The sequence below is a fragment of the Anoplopoma fimbria genome, chromosome 19, assembly GCF_027596085.1.
Source record: "Anoplopoma fimbria isolate UVic2021 breed Golden Eagle Sablefish chromosome 19, Afim_UVic_2022, whole genome shotgun sequence".
In the NCBI taxonomy this organism is placed as follows: Eukaryota; Metazoa; Chordata; class Actinopteri; order Perciformes; family Anoplopomatidae; genus Anoplopoma; species Anoplopoma fimbria.
The window spans coordinates 26015761-26033395 of record NC_072467.1 but is presented as its reverse complement, the minus strand read 5'-3'; the positions used below and the strand labels follow the sequence as shown (position 1 = coordinate 26033395).

At 39.2% G+C, this 17635-nt stretch overlaps 1 protein-coding gene across 1 annotated transcript in view; it reads right to left on the bottom strand.

The window, feature by feature from the left end:
• Positions 1-17131, bottom strand: part of cftr (CF transmembrane conductance regulator) — a 38891-nt gene extending 21760 nt beyond the window's left edge. Inside the window, exons 1-11 of the mRNA XM_054619751.1 lie at positions 17079-17131; positions 15769-15879; positions 11859-11970; positions 10088-10303; positions 9298-9387; positions 6481-6644; positions 5810-5935; positions 4254-4500; positions 4079-4171; positions 1290-1466; positions 987-1178 (exon numbers count right to left, since the gene is read on the bottom strand). Of these exons, the coding sequence (XP_054475726.1) occupies positions 987-1178; positions 1290-1466; positions 4079-4171; positions 4254-4500; positions 5810-5935; positions 6481-6644; positions 9298-9387; positions 10088-10303; positions 11859-11970; positions 15769-15879; positions 17079-17131 (1581 nt within the window). The remainder of the gene's footprint in view (positions 1-986; positions 1179-1289; positions 1467-4078; positions 4172-4253; positions 4501-5809; positions 5936-6480; positions 6645-9297; positions 9388-10087; positions 10304-11858; positions 11971-15768; positions 15880-17078) is intronic.
• Between the last annotated feature and the right edge of the window lie 504 nt (positions 17132-17635).

Sequence of the window (17635 nt, the reverse complement as noted above, 5' to 3'; positions counted from 1 at the left end):
CACCGTTATCCACTTCTGTCCATGTACTTTGGGCGCTTTCACAAGCCAACATTTAGTCTGTTTTAATCAAACTCTGGTGCGGTTTGTTCTGAACGTGAAAAATCAGAATCCGACCCAATTTGCATGGAATTCCTTTGACTTTGATTTCTGCAGAAGTCCAGTGTTTTTGTTTTACATCTGGGCCGAAGAGAACAAGAACAATACGCTCATTTAAGTCCACAAAAATAGTGACATTCATTAAGTTATTGGAGAACCTGGAGGTGAAGGGATTTGTTTGCACAGTAGATGAGATGAAAAACCTTTGGATATTTGTGCATGCGACTTTTATTTTTATTTGTTCCGCTTTTCTGCAATGTTCAACTGAACCAGACTAAATGAAAAAGGAACCGAAAGTTTGCGATTTCACTCTGATTCTGACTAGCCAAGCGGCTTGTGTTAGCATGCTCAGTATCTTCCAACACTGTCACAATAAATCTGTGTACATTCCTTTGCAAACTAAAAAAAATGCACAGGAATAAACTACTGTTTTATATTGTTGTTATTCATGTTTTTTTTACTTTTGTAGCAAATGCCCTACAACTGCATTTTGTTGAATCATCCTTGTATGTGGTCCTATATTGTTTGTGTGTTTTGAACACTCGCGTCCGTCAGTTCGGCATGCTCCAAATACGTTTGTTTTCCCCAAAATATGGGTGTTTATATTTATATTTCTGAGGTAAAATAGGAGCTCCCTGACAAACCATACTGACTAGATTGTTTGCTAAATTATGCTGCAAGAGTGTTTTGAGATGATTGACGTAAAATAGCTGCCTGGAGGAAAACGTTGACAAACTGCACCGATTAACAACCAAGTTGTTAGAATAAACAGGTTTGTGTGGTATGCATGAGCAACAACAGCCAACACGGTTTAGACACACCTGTAGAAATCTACTTCATCTGCATAACCAGAAGACGTGAGGAAGAATAGCGTGATGAAGTGAAAGTACCTCCTCCAGCTGGCAGGCCTTGATGACGGAGGTGTAGCGGAACTCGTCGTACGTCAGGCCGAACAGGATGTTGTCCCGAATCGTCCCCGGCATGATCCACGAAGTCTGCGGCGAGAAGGAGATGCGACCGCTGTGTCTGATTTTACCCTCCGACGGCACCAGCTCCCCGAGGATCATCATGAGCAGGGAACTCTGGGAGGCAAAAAAAACCAAACGTGACACAGCATGTTGGGTTTCAGCGTCCTCTCTTCAGGACTAAACAAACAGATGTTGGTGTCGTCTCTGTAAACTTCTTTGACCTACTTTCCCCGAGCCGGTGGATCCGGCCACCGCCAGCATCTTGCCCATCTCCAGGTACAGGCTGATGTTTTTGAGGACCGGCGTGATGTAGAGGTTGGTGAAGAAGAGGCCGGCGTCTCCGTCCAGGTGTCCGTTGGCTTTGTTCTCCTGCTTGATCTTCTCAAACAGCTCACCGATGCCCTAAAGAAGAGTTGGGAAACAAAAGTTGTGAAGAGATTACCCAGATCAGACGTGTTTTTAGCTATTGGAAATACTATGTTTGGTTTAGGCGCAAATTATCTGTTTTAAAACTTGCATTCCTTCTAATGACCAGCAGGGGGCGACTCCTTCGGTTGCAAAAAGAAGTCAGATTTATGAGAAAATGACTCTACTTCTCTCTTGATTTATTACCTCAGTAAACGATGTAAACATGAGTTTATTGCTCCCAGTCTGGAGAGTTTTTAATTAGTTTATTTAGAGTACAAATAAAAAATGTGCATTAAAAACAGGTTTTATTACAGATCTTTCATGATCTCTAATATTCTACATATTTAACGCTTGCAGATTTTCCTTTCTGGACAAAAAAATATTGCAATAATGTGGTCCAATATATCACATCATTTTGCACCATAATACCTTTATAGGTTACAGTACCCCATGCTGTGGTCTACTTTTACAACACTGTACATCATACGCTAAAGCACGCATCATTCTGTGTGTGTTCGTAACGGCCTGCTCCAGGGCTGAGTGCTTTCAGACAGTGACTCCAGGCCTGAGAAACAAGAGATCCTCCAAAGACACCAGAAGTGTATCACAATGGCTTTATTTCACCTCATCTGTCACCGGCTGTGTAAAGATTAATGGGCGACACATCCCGGCTCGAGAGTTTAATCATTGACCCCCCTCGTGACAGTTTATGGGTCACCGTTCCTCCAACGCATGGACTCGTCTGCGGTTTGTGTAGGTTTTGGTCCGAGCGATTCTCATTCTAATGAGCTGACGTACACGCTGTCAGCGGTAAAGAAAAGGCAACACCCCTCCCATTCATCAGAGGGTGGCACATTCCAGGAAGGGGAGAAGGCAAGGGGGAGAATCTGGGAATTAGGTGATGAACACTGACTCCGAATCTCAAAAGGGAGATTCGGAGCGTTCCCAGCGAAAGGCAAAGTTTGGTGACGACATTCTGGTAATTAATTATGCAAAGTGACGGGTAAAACAAAACCTTGGGTGGATGCTGGTTTTCTCACGGTGTTGGGTGGGCAATGAATCACACCTGTTGGGACGAAGTTTACAGCTTCTGCCTATAGATAAGATTATCCCCCCCACTCCCAGTGATGGTGAGGGATTAACTAGTATACCTGTGATGCATGGGAGATCTGGAGTACCGAGGCTTAACTTCTCTCTAACAGCAAATGTACTTTAAACTGTACTATACTGGATTTCTGGGGCCGATATATATTTACAACAAAACCAATATTGACATTTGAGAGACAGATAAACATTCATCTCTTCTATTCTTTTTTACATAAATACTTATTTGATATTTCTCTGAACTCTCAGTTGGACAAACTAATGTATGTAAATGGAAACATTCCTGATATTTCTTGTCACTTATTGGCTGACATATGGTGGCCAATGTATCAACTTTGCCAATCTATTTATTTGACAATTTATTTACTATTACTGAAGACCAACCATTTCTCGTGAGCATTCGATTGATTAGAGCGTGACTTCATCTTCTGCTGGGCTGTGGTTCGTTTACTACTATTATGTGCACATTATGTTTATCGTTTTCTTCAGTTTTTACTGATGTTTGTTTTGTTTCCATTTGCAACTCATGCTAGTTCAGCACTTAAATCGACTGTGGTTGTTTTTAAATGTAAAAAAAATGACTTGACCTGACTATTTATCAGCCCTCTGAATATGATATTTGTGCATGATCACATCTTCTCGTAAAATAAAGTACATCAGGATCATACAAAGTCATTACGGGCTGCAAAAAGAAAAGAATGCTCTAGTCATTTTAATAGGATCACGCAAACAACGATCTCTCACGGCCATTACGGGGCAATACTCTGGTGCCACCATATATAAAAGGGTTTAGACAGAAACCATAATCCTTATCATTATGTTTGGATCATTCTGGCTCCAAACTGAGGATAATTATTATTTTTCAAAGACGTATTAATCAACATATTACAGATTTTTATTAATCATGGATTCATTATCTGAGTTTACCCAAAGTTATCTTAGTGTTTGCAGAACCCAGAAGGATCAGTAATTGTTTTCTGCAGGTTTTCAGCAAGGAAGTATTGTATTCATATTAGTTTGTTGCACTTATTGTATTCGTATTAGTTTGTTTCTGTACTTTTGCTCTGGTTTATGCTTTAAGATGCTTGTTTAAGAAAGGAGATGCACTTATGACTTCTGGTGACTAGTAGTTCTCTTGAATACCTATGTTGAATACACTTATTGTAAGTCGCTTTGGATAAAAGCGTCTGCTAAATGACTGTAATGTAATGTAATGGAATGGAATGGAATGGAATGGAAGAGCATCCTGAGTGATGTTTATCAGAGAGCATGACGTGGCCATGGCACTAAAAACAGTGAGTCTGTTGTCAAAAGAAGCCGATATTTTCTTCTTGATTTGTTGGCTAGAACACCTTTGAGACAAGAATTGGATATTTGTTTTAAGTTCCCTGCATGTTTACGTCATCCAGAAAAGTATTTTATCGTATTTCTTAACTTTTGACACAAACTCTCAACCCTTAGTCCTCGGTATAAATGTTCAGTGACAGTTTAGATGAACAAACCTCGTCCCAGGATGCAGAGACGTTGACCATCTCCAGGTCGGTGGTGGTCAGGTTGTACTCCAGAACTCTGTACTCCTCCTTCATCAAGAACTCCTGGAGAAAAAACAAGAACAATGACACATCACTATCACCTGATTAGATTTGTTGAATCAGCTTCTTCCTCTCTGAAACCCACCTCGATCTTCTTGACCAGCGCCAGCGTGTCGTACCACATCTGGATGGATCCCGGCAGCTGGCGGGTCAGCGTCATACGCAGCACCATGCAGTAGGAGGCCGTGGTGAAGATGCGCCGCAGGATGATGCCTTTGCTGAGCGCGTGCGGCACGATGGCGGACACGATGACCAGGATGGCGGAGAAGAAGTAGGAGGCGCTGTAGAAGTAACGCAGAGAGCCGATCTTCCTCGTCAGCGTCATCTCGTCCCTGAGGAGGAAAAAAATAAGTTTCCATTTCATACTGAAATACATTTTATTTACAGGAACTGTCTTGTGTTTTCAACTAATAAAAGGTGTTTTGATTAACAGCATGTCAGTTTTTCATGATGCTATAATAATCAGACTTAACATGGAGCCACCAAGACCTCACATCTACCTGATAATCAAAAACATTTCTGCACCATTAACCCTGAAAACTCTTTCCTCTACGTTTATTCTACTCGCCAATTCCAGTGATCCAGATTCTGGCCAGTGACCTCAGCTCGGTTCTGCTGGTAAATCACAATATTTTTTCATCTTTTTCTCAACTTTAGCATAATGTTGATTTTAATTTCTACTTCAATCAAAGCCTTTTTTTGAAGGTGATGTCAGCTGAGTTTCTCTTTTTTCTTTTTCCTGCTCCGTTCCATTCATTACAGTACATCTATCATATCATCAATATACATAAAGGTATATAAAAACATACTGGAGAGATGGATTACTGAAAATATTAAGGGTTAATGCTGCTCCACACTGAAATTGTTAACAATAAAAAAGGTATTTTTGCTTCAACACTGCCGTTCAAATGGCCTTTAATCTGCTAATACCCGCCTTTAGGGAGCTCTCTCTCATTTTAAGGCTTTTTTATGAGTTTAAATAAACTGTAGATGTATTGTTAAACAACTTAGTTGAGTTTGGGGATCAAAAGAAAAAGTCTTCCCTCTGATGGTCTCTTAGTTTAAGTAGGTCATATAGAGGATCAGGATTAAACTGAGACTGATTCAGAACCAGTTAAAAGTTACTCATATTAACTTTAAGGAAATTATGTTTCACCTAGCACATAAAATACTTATCGCAGTCACTTCCTCACAGTGACGCATGAATCAAACGCTGGTTTTCAGATCGGTAATCTGTATCGGCTGGAATCAGTATAATAATAATAATAATAATAATAATAATAATAATAATAATAATAATAATAATAATAATAATAATAATAATAACTTTATTTATATAGCACCTTTTAAAAACAAGGTTTACAAAGTGCTTCGACAGACAAGCCAGCAAAACAGTGCAATAGAAGAAACATTAAGAACAATCGTTAAACTAAACTAAGAAACAAAATGAAATAACAAGTGACAATCAAATAAACAAACAAAATAAATAAAATCAAGTGAAATAGGTAAAATATAGTAAACGAAACATTAAAATGACGACATCACATAAAAGCCATTCTGTAAAAATGTGTTTTAAGAAGTGATTTAAAAGAGATTATCAGTATCAGTATCAGCACTGAAAGAGTGTTTCTGTTGACTTACTGCCTGATGTTCTTGATGATGGTCTCCATCACGTCCTCCCAACCGTACGCCTTCACAGAGTGGATGTTCTCCACGATCTCTGAGGTGAGAGCCAGGCGGCGGCTGATCATGCCTCCTCGCTCGGCGCTGTTTACAGGAGACAGACTTTATAACTCACAGCAGCATCGTGCACAAAGAACACGGACACAGCAATGCACACGGGACGCACATGTACGAGCATGAATCCGTGAATACGATACAATACAACTTTATTAATCCACAAGGGCAATTTGATTTTGACAAAGAAAAAAAAAAAACAGACACATCACAGACGGACAATTTACAAGCAGAGGAGCTACGGTTGGAGGTGCAATTGCTATTACTAAAAGTCAACGTACAAGCATATCACAAAATGCAGCTATGATTCATCATAAAAAATGAAGTATTAGCTGCTAATGCAAAAAAGATTATTAAGTATTTAACAACTTCCTGGACAAGAAGTTAGAAAGTTTTGATCAGGAGAATTATTTTTATATATGTTCTAAATCTTTTAATTCTTCAGAGAGTTGAAATATAATCCAAGACATTAGGGATAACTGTCACAAGTCTATGTACGGTTGTAATGTTCTGTTAGTGATAGATATATATATACTATAGAATACGAGTGGTGGTGTGGCAGTGTTTTTACCCACCGGTGAGGTCCCATCTTCTGGGAGAGCCAGGCCTGGATGATGCCCAGCAGAGTCAAGGCCGCCAGAGCACAAAAGCCGTTGACCTCGATCAGCTCCCAGAGCAGACCCACGCACAGAATGCACTGCAGAGGGGTGATCCATACGAAGTGGGCCAGACCCAGGCTCTGTGAAAAACAAACAAAAAACATACACGTTAAGATCACATCAGTGAACAGAGAGTGATTATTATTACTATTGTGCCAATGGATTCATCGGTTTAAGCATTTTTTTTCAGATAAAAAAGTTTCAGCTTCTTAAATGTGAATAATGTCAGATTCTTTTCCCTTTCTTATGACAGTAAACTGAATATATTTGATTTGTGGACAAAACAAGACATTTGGTGAATGTCATCTTGAGCTTTAGAAAACACTGATCGACATTTATTACCGTTTTCTGACCTTTGGTCTCAGCTCGAGCTTGGATAAACATAAACAGAACAAAGTTGGAGACGCAGTGATGTGCAACAAAGTTAAACACTTCGCTGGGTTGCAACAAACTGAAAACTTTGTATTTAGACACGTTTTTATGTGAAATCTTGAGGGTTATCCTCGCCCAAAGACATTCTTAGTTGGCTAACATGTTTTCTTGACTTATTGATTACTTGATTTGATCTAATTTCACACAAAATGTAGACTTTAAATCTTCTGTTTACCAAAGATTTCTTGTTTTAAGTTCCTCAAAGTAACTTTAATGATGGTGGATAAATGAACCTGATCCTTCTGGAAAAGAGAAGCCATCTCAACCACTGTGGCACACCGGTGACCAAACATTAAAGACACACCTGCATTTACCTGAGTGAGGTCAGAGTTCAGGGTTTACCACAGAGATCCAGCAGGATTACTTACTCATATTCATGTTTTACAATTGATTTGTGCATGAAAGATTTAAAGGGGCAGTAGAATGAAACTCTAGCCGGGATGAAAAGTGTGCAATCACAAAAGTAAGGGAGCTAAAAATCTGTCAAAAGAGACAGAAAGAAAAGAAGGAATGTATCAAACAAACAAGCAAACTTCACGTTTGTCTTTCTGTCAACACTGTGCTGCTGCTGAACCTCAGCTCTACTGTAACATGAGAAACTCTCAGGTCTCAATAAGCTCCCTTTCATCCACTCACCTACAAGGGAATCAACACACACACACACACACACACACACACACACACACACACACACACACACACACACACACACACACACACACACACACACACACACAGACTATCAAACCCCCCACCACTATAAGGAGAGAGTAGTGCATCAGCTAAGTCACATCCAATCCAGGTGATAATTGTCTCAAAGCAGGTTGCAGAGTGTTTCTAAATTCAACACCTCAGTGAGTCCCGAGGCAAGACTGAGTTCAGTCTACACACACACACACACACACACACACACACACACACACACACACACACACCCTCCAGCTACCTTGTCTTGCGTAATCAGAAATGTGTTTTTCCTTCACAGATTCACAGATCCAGAATGCTTTGCCCTGAATGCAAAGCTCCTCAATTGTGTGTTTGTTTGTAAACACGTGTGTGTGTGTGTGTGTGTGTGTGTGTGTGTGTGTGTGTGTGTGTGTGTGTGTGTGTGTGTGTGTGTGTGTGTGTGTGTGTGTGTGTGTCAGTGTGTATTGTTCCAGATCTATTGTCTTTTTAATTGGCCCTCAGTATGAAGAACAGCTTCTGTGTTGGGTAATAAAACTGTTTTCACTGAAGTGGGTGAGGGTGTGAGCTGTCAATCTTCTTTCACAGCGACATGTGAGTGGAAAACTACCGTAGTGCTTCTTTGACTGACAAAAAACCCAAAAAGAAAAGGATGGAATTCACATTCAGAAGTCAATTTCAAAAGTTCTGTAACATCTGTGTGTTTTGCAATTAACCTCTGTATTATTTCTTAAAATATGATTTTAACAAGTGCTGATGATTCTTTCATTTCACTTTGCATTAGTTAATACTTAAATCACAAGTTCATGCTTCACTGGTTTTAAATTGAAAGTTTGAGATTCTGTTTTACTTCTAGTTGGATGGAAACTCAGTGTATGAGAGTGGCATTTCATTTTGGGGAAGTTGGTTAAAAATATGACACAATTTATCATGGACAAAAACTGTAAAAAAAAGAACTTAACATTGGATTTTTTACAAGGTCCTAGAAGGAATCTAAAGACAAACTTCTCCGTCAACCAAACAACCAAATCTAAGCTTAAAAATCGTGATATTTCATTTCATTTACATTTTTATCAAAAAATGTACCGTTTGCACGAACCAGATCCTGTAAAAAACATTCAATTCTGAACTCCTCTGCAGAAATGTGAAGCCATTAATGATTCGAGGGGAACCGAAAGTCAAGGACAAAAAAAGTCAGTGAAAGAACTTGTAGAAGTTGTAAATTGTTGTTAATATTTGTAGCACGTGGAGCCCCAATATTAGTTTTTTGGGCACTTTGCTTTTTAATTGTTAAATGAATTATCAAAAAGAAATCAAATTGCAATGCTTTTTCTTTTTTAATGATTTACTGCATTATAACTGTTTTACTGCACTAAATACATTTTTAAGTTCTCTGTACTTCTATCCATGATTGTGCTGTTTTCCATAGAGGTGCAGGACTTATTATACATGTCCTACTTATTATTATTATTATTATTATTATTATTATTATTATTATTATCATTATATATATTACAGTGAAAAAACGAGGCTGTGATGTGTAAAATGTGTGGTTTATTGGAGAGTGAAATGCCAACCTGCTCCAGTGTACATGTTAGCTAAAGCAACAACGCTCACCTCATCCAGCTTGTTGAGGTGAGCCGACATCAGACTGACCAGCTGACCGGTGCTGATCTTATCCAACACTCGACTGGACAGCTTCAGGGTCTGAAAAATAACCAAAAGATTATCCGGTTGACACGTGGCCACGCTTTGACAACAGGTGGGCCACGCCCCCTCACTATCCCACGTGTGAGAAGCTCTCTGGGAACGTTCAGTCGTGCACACAAAACAAGGTGGATCAGACAAAAAGCTGACATCTTATCAGCTGGGATGTTTTGTTTTGTTTTGTTTTGTTCCAACGACTGATTGTTACATCAGTGGCTTCATGTAGCGAGCGTCTGATTCATGTGTCGTGAGAGAAAAAAGAAAGTGTTGGCTTCAAGTTTTGGGAGACTTTAACTTGAAGTCTTATAAATATTGCAAATATTGTACTTTATTCTCTCGTTATAATGCAAATTAAAAAAGTTAGTGAGATTATCATTTAATCAGGCAGGAACCAACCAAATCAAAAAACTTTAAAGATCCCCGAGACATTTTTAACGTTTCAGTTGCATAAAGAAATATGAGAAAAAATGGAATAAAGGATTTTGTCAAATAAAATTAAGATTATGTACATAATGCTACAATTTACAACAAAATTATTACTGCAGTATTAATGGAAGTATTATACAGTTACATTATTGTATTAGTTATTGTTCGAGACTGGAGAATTGTCCCAAACTGAGAAGACTGTTTTATCTCTTCAGACAAAGAAAGAAACATGGGAGTCTCGGCTCCATGAATCCACCGCCGTCCTCCGCCTTACCTTCTTGTATATGAGACTGAAAAGGGCGATGCGGATCTGCATGCCCAGGTGGTGCAGGCCGAAGATGGCGGGCTGCAGCAGGAGGAAGCGGGCGGTGAAGAGGAGGCAGAGGCCCAAAGCCAGGAAGTATCCCTGGCTCCGCTCCGGAGCGTGGAACGGGTCGAAGGAGGCGATGATGCGACCCAGGAGCTGAGGCTGCACCGCCTTGGAAACCTCCTGCAACGAGAGGAGACATGAGAGGAGAGTTGATATAATGTGGTTTTACGATAATAACTCTTTATTGTTAAAAAACAAAAACTGTGAGCTTGTCTGGTGTCGCTAGAGCAGATAGGAGTTATATTCCAGTCTGTTACTGGCAAAAAACATGATCATTTTGAAGTTCATGTCAGGAAAAATTTACAAAAGTAGTGAAAAAATCTTAAATTTTAGATGCCAAAACCATAAACTGTGTATTAGAAGTGGACAAAGTCATCGTGACGTCAACCATTGGTTTGTGGAATGATGTTTTGAAGCTTCTTGGATTACAGCCGTCGCCATGTTGTTTTAGTCAATGAACAGAAGTTACCATATTTGAAATACAGAGGAGTGATGAAGTCAATCAGCGTGTAGCCCCGCCCTAAAGCATCCCCTGCTTTATGGTCTGTTTGACTCTAAATGGAGCATCATTTACTAAATGAACATCATGCTGTATTGAAGAAGACTTGAAACTAGAGATTGAGACCATAAACTCATGTTTACAATGTTTACTGAGGGAATAAATCAAGAGAGAAGTAGAGTCATTTTCTCATAGACTTCTATACAACTTGACCTTTTTGAAACCGGAGGAGACGCCCGTTGTAAACAAATTAAAAAAACCTGCTAAATTGAATAATCCTAATTTTATTCAATCAGTTACATTTTCACTGCTTCCTTTCCTTCCCCTTTTGAAAAGCCTTTCATCATCTCAAACGCTAAAGAAATGAATAAATTGAAGGTCGATACACTGTTTGTTTTTTTCTGCCTCTAACAAAACAACCAGCTTCTTCTGAGAATAAAAACGTCCCCATAGCCTTTCTGTTATTTCCCCACACAGCCTCTTTAACACCTAACAGGCATTCTTGTCGCCGTGACGACCACCAAACCCAACTGTACCGACTGACAGTCCGGGACAGTGAGATGGTTTGTGACACTCTGGTGAGACATGCTTGTGATTTGTGTGTGTGTGTGTGTGTGTGTGTGTGTGTGTGTGTGTGTGTGTGTGTGTGTGTGTGTGTGTGTGTGTGTGTGTGTGTGTGTGTGTGTGTGTCACGGCACTGACTTCAACACACACACACACACACACACACACACACACACACACACACACACACACACACACACACACACACACACACACCTATAAGCTGATGTAGTCATGTCCTGATATTGAATTGCTGTATTGTGTGTGTTTTATTTTCTTAAAGACATAAAGTATCATTACAAATACAAATTTTAAATGTGAAGAAATTACAGTAATTCTCATATAATCGTATTTTCTAACTCTAGAAACTTTTAAAAGACACGGGATAAAAGTAATAAACCCAAATCAGAGCTTTAAAACATCCCTTTGGGAATCTGAATGTTTTTTCTACAATCTATAGCTCAAAATAACATCACTTTGAGAGAACAAGAGTACACAAATCATGAAGTTTCAACTGCAACTCAATGGTATAATCCATAATGGCAGCGTTAACTACTTCCTTTGTTGATTCATGGTTGGATCGGCTTCATTACGGCTTCATCGCAGACTCACCCCGAGGTAGAGGAGCACACCGAAGAAGGCGAAGGGCCCGAGGAAGCACCGGGCCAGCGCTCTCATCAGCCGGGGCTTGTTCTTGGCCGACACCACCTCTCGGTCCCATTCTCTGGAGGGAGGACGGAGTAACAGCACAGTTAAAAACAGGAGTGCAGGCAGGTTGAATAAAAACATATTGGGAGTTAAATGACGGAACATTTCATTTGTTTATTTCCTCTTCAAATTTGCAGATTTACTTTTATCAGAAGGGATTTCATTCAAGAAAAGTAGGCCAAATCTACACTCCTAGAACTCTTTTCTTTGCTGAACTTCATCTTTATAAATTGCATTTTACTTTTAAAGTTTTTTCTGATTCTATTTTGTGGATATTGCCCTCTTCTTGTAGCTTTTACGTTTGTCGGCCCTTGTTACCACACAGTTGGATTAACTTCCCACAAACTGCCCCGGCGAGCGGTTACAGCTACGGTAAGTAGCCGCATTGTTCTCTAAAGGGTCGTTTATAACCGGGGTGATCTGGCCGACCGGCTCAACGGTGAGTGATAGGGGAGAAGAAGTGGGGAGGAGAAAAGAAAGAGAAGGAAGGAAGGAGGGGAGACCAACAAGGAAGAGGAAGAGTTGTTAAAAAAACAGAATAAGAGGACAAAGTGACTGAAGTGTTTCCTGATCGATGGCATTGATTTTATGAAGTTTAAAGAGACTCTGCCAAGCCCTAAAAACTGAAGGTAAAGATGTGTACAAATACAACAAGCTCTCTCCTCAACCCAACACTGATTTGATTTTGTTCATATACTTCTTCAAAACAGAGTTTCTCCACAAAAGGATTGCAAAAAAACACCAAATTAAATCTTGTGTTTGCCAGAGATGCTTTGATATTCATCTTGGAAATAAGACATTTAGCATGAAAAAAGCATAAAAAACAACTAATTAATCAACTAAAACCCAAAACAACTGATTAGCTGACTAATCGACTAAAAGGCTGAGAGTTTTTATAGAATATTTATCTCAGTTTGCAGACTAACAGATGATTTGATCTGCCAGATCAGTATCAGCACTGACAGACATTATCAAGTGGACTGGGTTACTGCTGAGCGAAAAATCTATTTTATTAGGCATTTTTTAAATTAATTTGTTTAAGACCATGTTTAAAAGATTAAAATCTTTTTTCACAAAAAAACTGGAAAATTGCCACCGCTTCTCTGAGCTCCTTTATTTCAAAGTAAACGAGCAACTTCCAACTTAAACTCTTAGATGAAATTTGTTTATCACTAACTTTGACTTATGGCTCTATTTTATCTATTTATTAACATTCATATTAAGTCTTTTTTTTAATTGCTTTTGCTGTTTTACACACTTGTAACTAAATTCAATAAACATTTCTGTACTGTTTCTCGGGCTGATGGCAGTTCAGCATTTCACTAAACATGTAGGAGGTTTCTTTTACAATCATTATCACTTGTAAATGCTCATTTTACATTGTTGCATTTCAATTTAAAACACTTTTATTTCTTCATATTGATTGATTTCTAGCTTTTGATGTAAACAATATCAACTTTTTTTTGGCAGCTTAATGAGATCCTGTCCAGAAAAGCTCTCTGAACTGAACTGATTTGGGTGATTTGAGGTGCTGTCGGTTCACAACACGCTTTAATGGACGGTAAAGTTCACATTCCCAGAAGCCCTCGCTGTTTGCCCTGATCGGAATAAAGAGAGCGAAAATCACCCACCGCTGCTCATTCATCACCCGGTGGGCACCGTTCCCTTTCTAAAAGGTCGAGTGTTTAACACCCACGTACGTTAAAGCGGCTTGTTGGCACCGTTCAGCGTGACGCGGCGCCCCGGGTAACCAAGAGGGAAGGCCGACCTGGGACACTGATGTTTACTTTGTTAGGCACAGTGAAAAGATTAAAATAAAAGAAAGACACATGAGTATTTATTCTTCCCTTCTTTCTTTCTTTCTTTTTTTTTTAAGAGAACTTAAATGTGCCAAAGATGTGGCATTTGCTCAGTGCTACTAGAACAGAAAGGATGATGAGGAGAAAGAAGAGAAAGAGATAAAATGAAAGAAAAGCAACGTAAAGATGGAAAAGAAACCATTTACAATTTTAAATGTGCCATTTGAAGTAGGCAGTAAAAAAAGGGGGTATAAAAATACACTTATACATTATGTACACTTGTGTTTGATGAAACTTTGCTGTAATATGTTGCGTGGCTTATCAACATTATTGATGATATTATTATTATCATTATTATTGATCCTTAACTTAACTTTGCCCTTTGAGATGGCGGTGTGTTCTGTTTTATGGACGACATGTTCGTTCTCTGCTCAATGAAAATAGGAGAATGTTTGACATTTCCTCTCATTTTGTCATGTGTTTTTCAATGACGGGAGAATTGTTCACCAAGTTTTCGATCAAAAGGGAAACAAATACGAGGTTCATTCGAGATTGAAGGAGAGGAGAAAGAGCGAGAGAAAAGAAGAGCGTCGAGAAAAGGGAAACAAGAGAGATAAACAAAACGAAAGTAGAGAGAGAGAGGAGTTAACCTTGTCCATCACCCACTGCCTGGTTGTTAGTTTGTTTGGCACACACAGGTTCGGTTTATGTTTAGCCCCGTTTAAATGCCAGCCCATATCTTAACTGGACTCTGACGGAAGGACGGTGACTGTAAACACACGTGAAAGGGCAGGGATGATAAGAAAACACCAGAAGCTGCTCTCTCTCTTCTCTGTTGTCGATTATTCTATGATTTCTTCCTCCATGGAAAAGGTTCTTATGAGTTTATTTTCATGTAAACTGGTCATGTACGTATCATTGATAACTGCATCTGTGATTATGGATCAATATGCAGATGTCCATTACAACCAGCTTCCCTAAATGGGATGGAAATTGCTAGATTTCTAGAGTTTTACAGTAGAAATAGCCAGAAGAGTGGTTGCAAGATACCTTTTCAAAGCAAACATTTTGATAAATCATAGCAGGAAAAGAACGTGTAAATAATATCATTGAGATTGTGATATGCATTCATTTAGGACTTACTAGGCTACTTAAATGGATCAGAGCCTTCTGATATGAGAAGTCAAAAATGTCGGCTGGGAAAAGGTTTCTACTGGGTAAGCAGACTTGTTGCCGTGTTGCATTCTGGTCTATCTTCTTCCCCCGGTGTGAGATAACCGAATACTGATGCATGGCCTTAGGCTTTGGCGGTCAGTGTTTGATGATTGCAGAATCTGTCACAACCTTTTTAAAAACACCTCTCAAAACGTATTTAAACAAAACCAAAAAAAGAAGCCTATCTATATTTATTTTCAACAGGTCTTATTCGTTACTTTGACTGATTTCATTTGCTTAAAGTCCTAAAATGTTTTAATCCTGGTTCAACCATGCAATACACTTTCTAACTTTGTTTTGTCATAATAAAGACTATTAAAATTATCATTATTATTAAGATAATTGCCAGCTCTCCGAAGAAGCATTTTGATTCTGATTTTGCTTGTTATTATTTAGACGACATAATTGAATATCTCGATATTTGTTGGTATCATGATACATGATAAACTATCATATTGAATTATCGCCCAGTTCTTGACGATATCTAGTGTTTTAACCAGGATGTGCAGTTTACATATGGATTCATTCATTAGAAAATGTGCTCAAGCCTTATTAACTGTGGGCCATATAAAAAAGGGAAACTGGCTGTTTGGCCAACAAAGAGCATAAAAACAAGTCTTCTTAACTTCATCATGCTTTGGACCACAATGGCATCAAACATGTGTCAGAATCAATGAATCATGTCAAAGTATAACACTATACTTCTAATCTGTTCTCCCATAATCTTTAATCTCTTTATGAGCATGACTAAATAAAAAAACAACAACCCGAGTCATGTAAACAACTCAAACTGCACAAACCTCTCGAGTCTCTCAGAGAGGTGGTCTGCCAGGTCAAAGGAAGGAGCTTTGTAGACGTCCGTCAGCTCCAACTTCTTCCTGAAGCCCTTCCTCAGCAGCGGTGACGTCCACCTGCACGAGGAACCACGCAGACAGATGGTCGATATATATCAGACATCATGTATGCACAAAATGTATTTGGATTTGCATTCAAAGTGCACTGGAACACCATGGATGCATTATCATAACTGCTGAAAGACAAAACAATTCAACTTATTTCGCATAGCCCAAAATCACAAATTTGCAACATGTAGAACATTCGACATCCTCGGCTCAAGGAAAACAGAGAACTGATCCCTCACCAAGGATGGTCAGAAATGCAACAGATGTCATGTTTACAGATAAACAACACAACAGAGTTACAACACATTCAATGCAAATGACATCAATGATTCAGTAGAGCAGTAAGCAGACATATGACTCCTAATAATAACAAAAACAGTGGATATAATAGAATAATAATGATAATAAAAGCAGCAATATTCATAGAAATGAGACTAATAATAAGACAGTGTGTAGATAGTGTGCAGCAAACACATGTAAAACACATTTTATGATACGGTGCAGACATTTATGTAGATTAAATGCACTTTATGAGTCCAGTGTTTGGAGCGTCTGTGGAGCTTTAATGTAAACTGGTGTTTGGTTGTAACAGCAGTAATCCCCTGAGGGTTCACAGTCACACTAATGACAGAGGAGGAAGACAAAGTCAGATGTTTGCCACTAAAGTCTCTGTGTGACTAAATCCTAAAAACAGCCAGGTGACACAAAGCACTTTACATCCTCTCTCTCTCTTTAGTGTGTGGAGAGAGAGGATGCATCAGTGCTCTACTTTTAGAGGAGAGGTTATTGAAAAGGTCACAAAAAAAATCTGATATAAAAGTTTGAATCCTAAGAGATGGTTAATAATAATGTTTTACTTGATGCGCCACAAATTACGCAAACAGGTGCGCATTTTACGCACAGACCAAGCAAAGAATCTCTACTTTCTGAGTGACACATACTGATTATATATCTGCTTTTGGAAGTTCTGTCAGTGTGACATCACTTTATAAACTCACTTAGCTTTGTTTTATATATGTTTCTTCACAAAAGCAGCCTCGTTTCACCTGCAAAGCCCACATCTATCCAAGTAAAGTCTGATATGAATCACCATGAAACCTCCAAAACACACACAGAAAACAACCCAACAATAACTACCAAGTGAAAACACTTCACAATGACAGAAAAGCTTCTCGACCAGACAGACAGAACACAAAAACGCTTCTTACCAGAAGAAATATTTGGAGAGGAAGTTTGCATCTTCCACTGGTGACTTCTGCATCCTCAGTGCGCCGCCAGTTTTGGGTTTCTCTGCACCTGAGTAGTCTGAGTCAGTCACATTTGTGTTGTCCTCCACCTCCCCCACCACCCTGAGAGGCTTTATAACTTCTCTTCTGTATCCTCCTTTGTGCCTCCTGTAGATATGAACTTCCTCCACAACTCCAACACCCAAAAACCTGGTGATCTCTCTCCTCTGCGTCCTTTCTCTGGTCCTGTTCTCTCTCTCTCTCCTCCTCTCTTTCTCCTTCTCTCTCTTCCTCTGTCTGCTCCTCTCCTTCAGTGTGACAGCGGAGGGGACAGTCCATCCTTTATGTGCTCTCCAACACGCATGCGTCATTTCCATGCGTATTGTGGCAACAAGCTGATCCGAAGGAGGCCACTTCTCCTCAGCAGACACTGATCCACAGACAGTGCTGGAGAACAATGGGAGTCCAGAGGTCAACTGGGGATATTTGTTTCACACTTTTGTTGAATTGTCTTGTATTTGAATTCCTTTAAAGGGAAA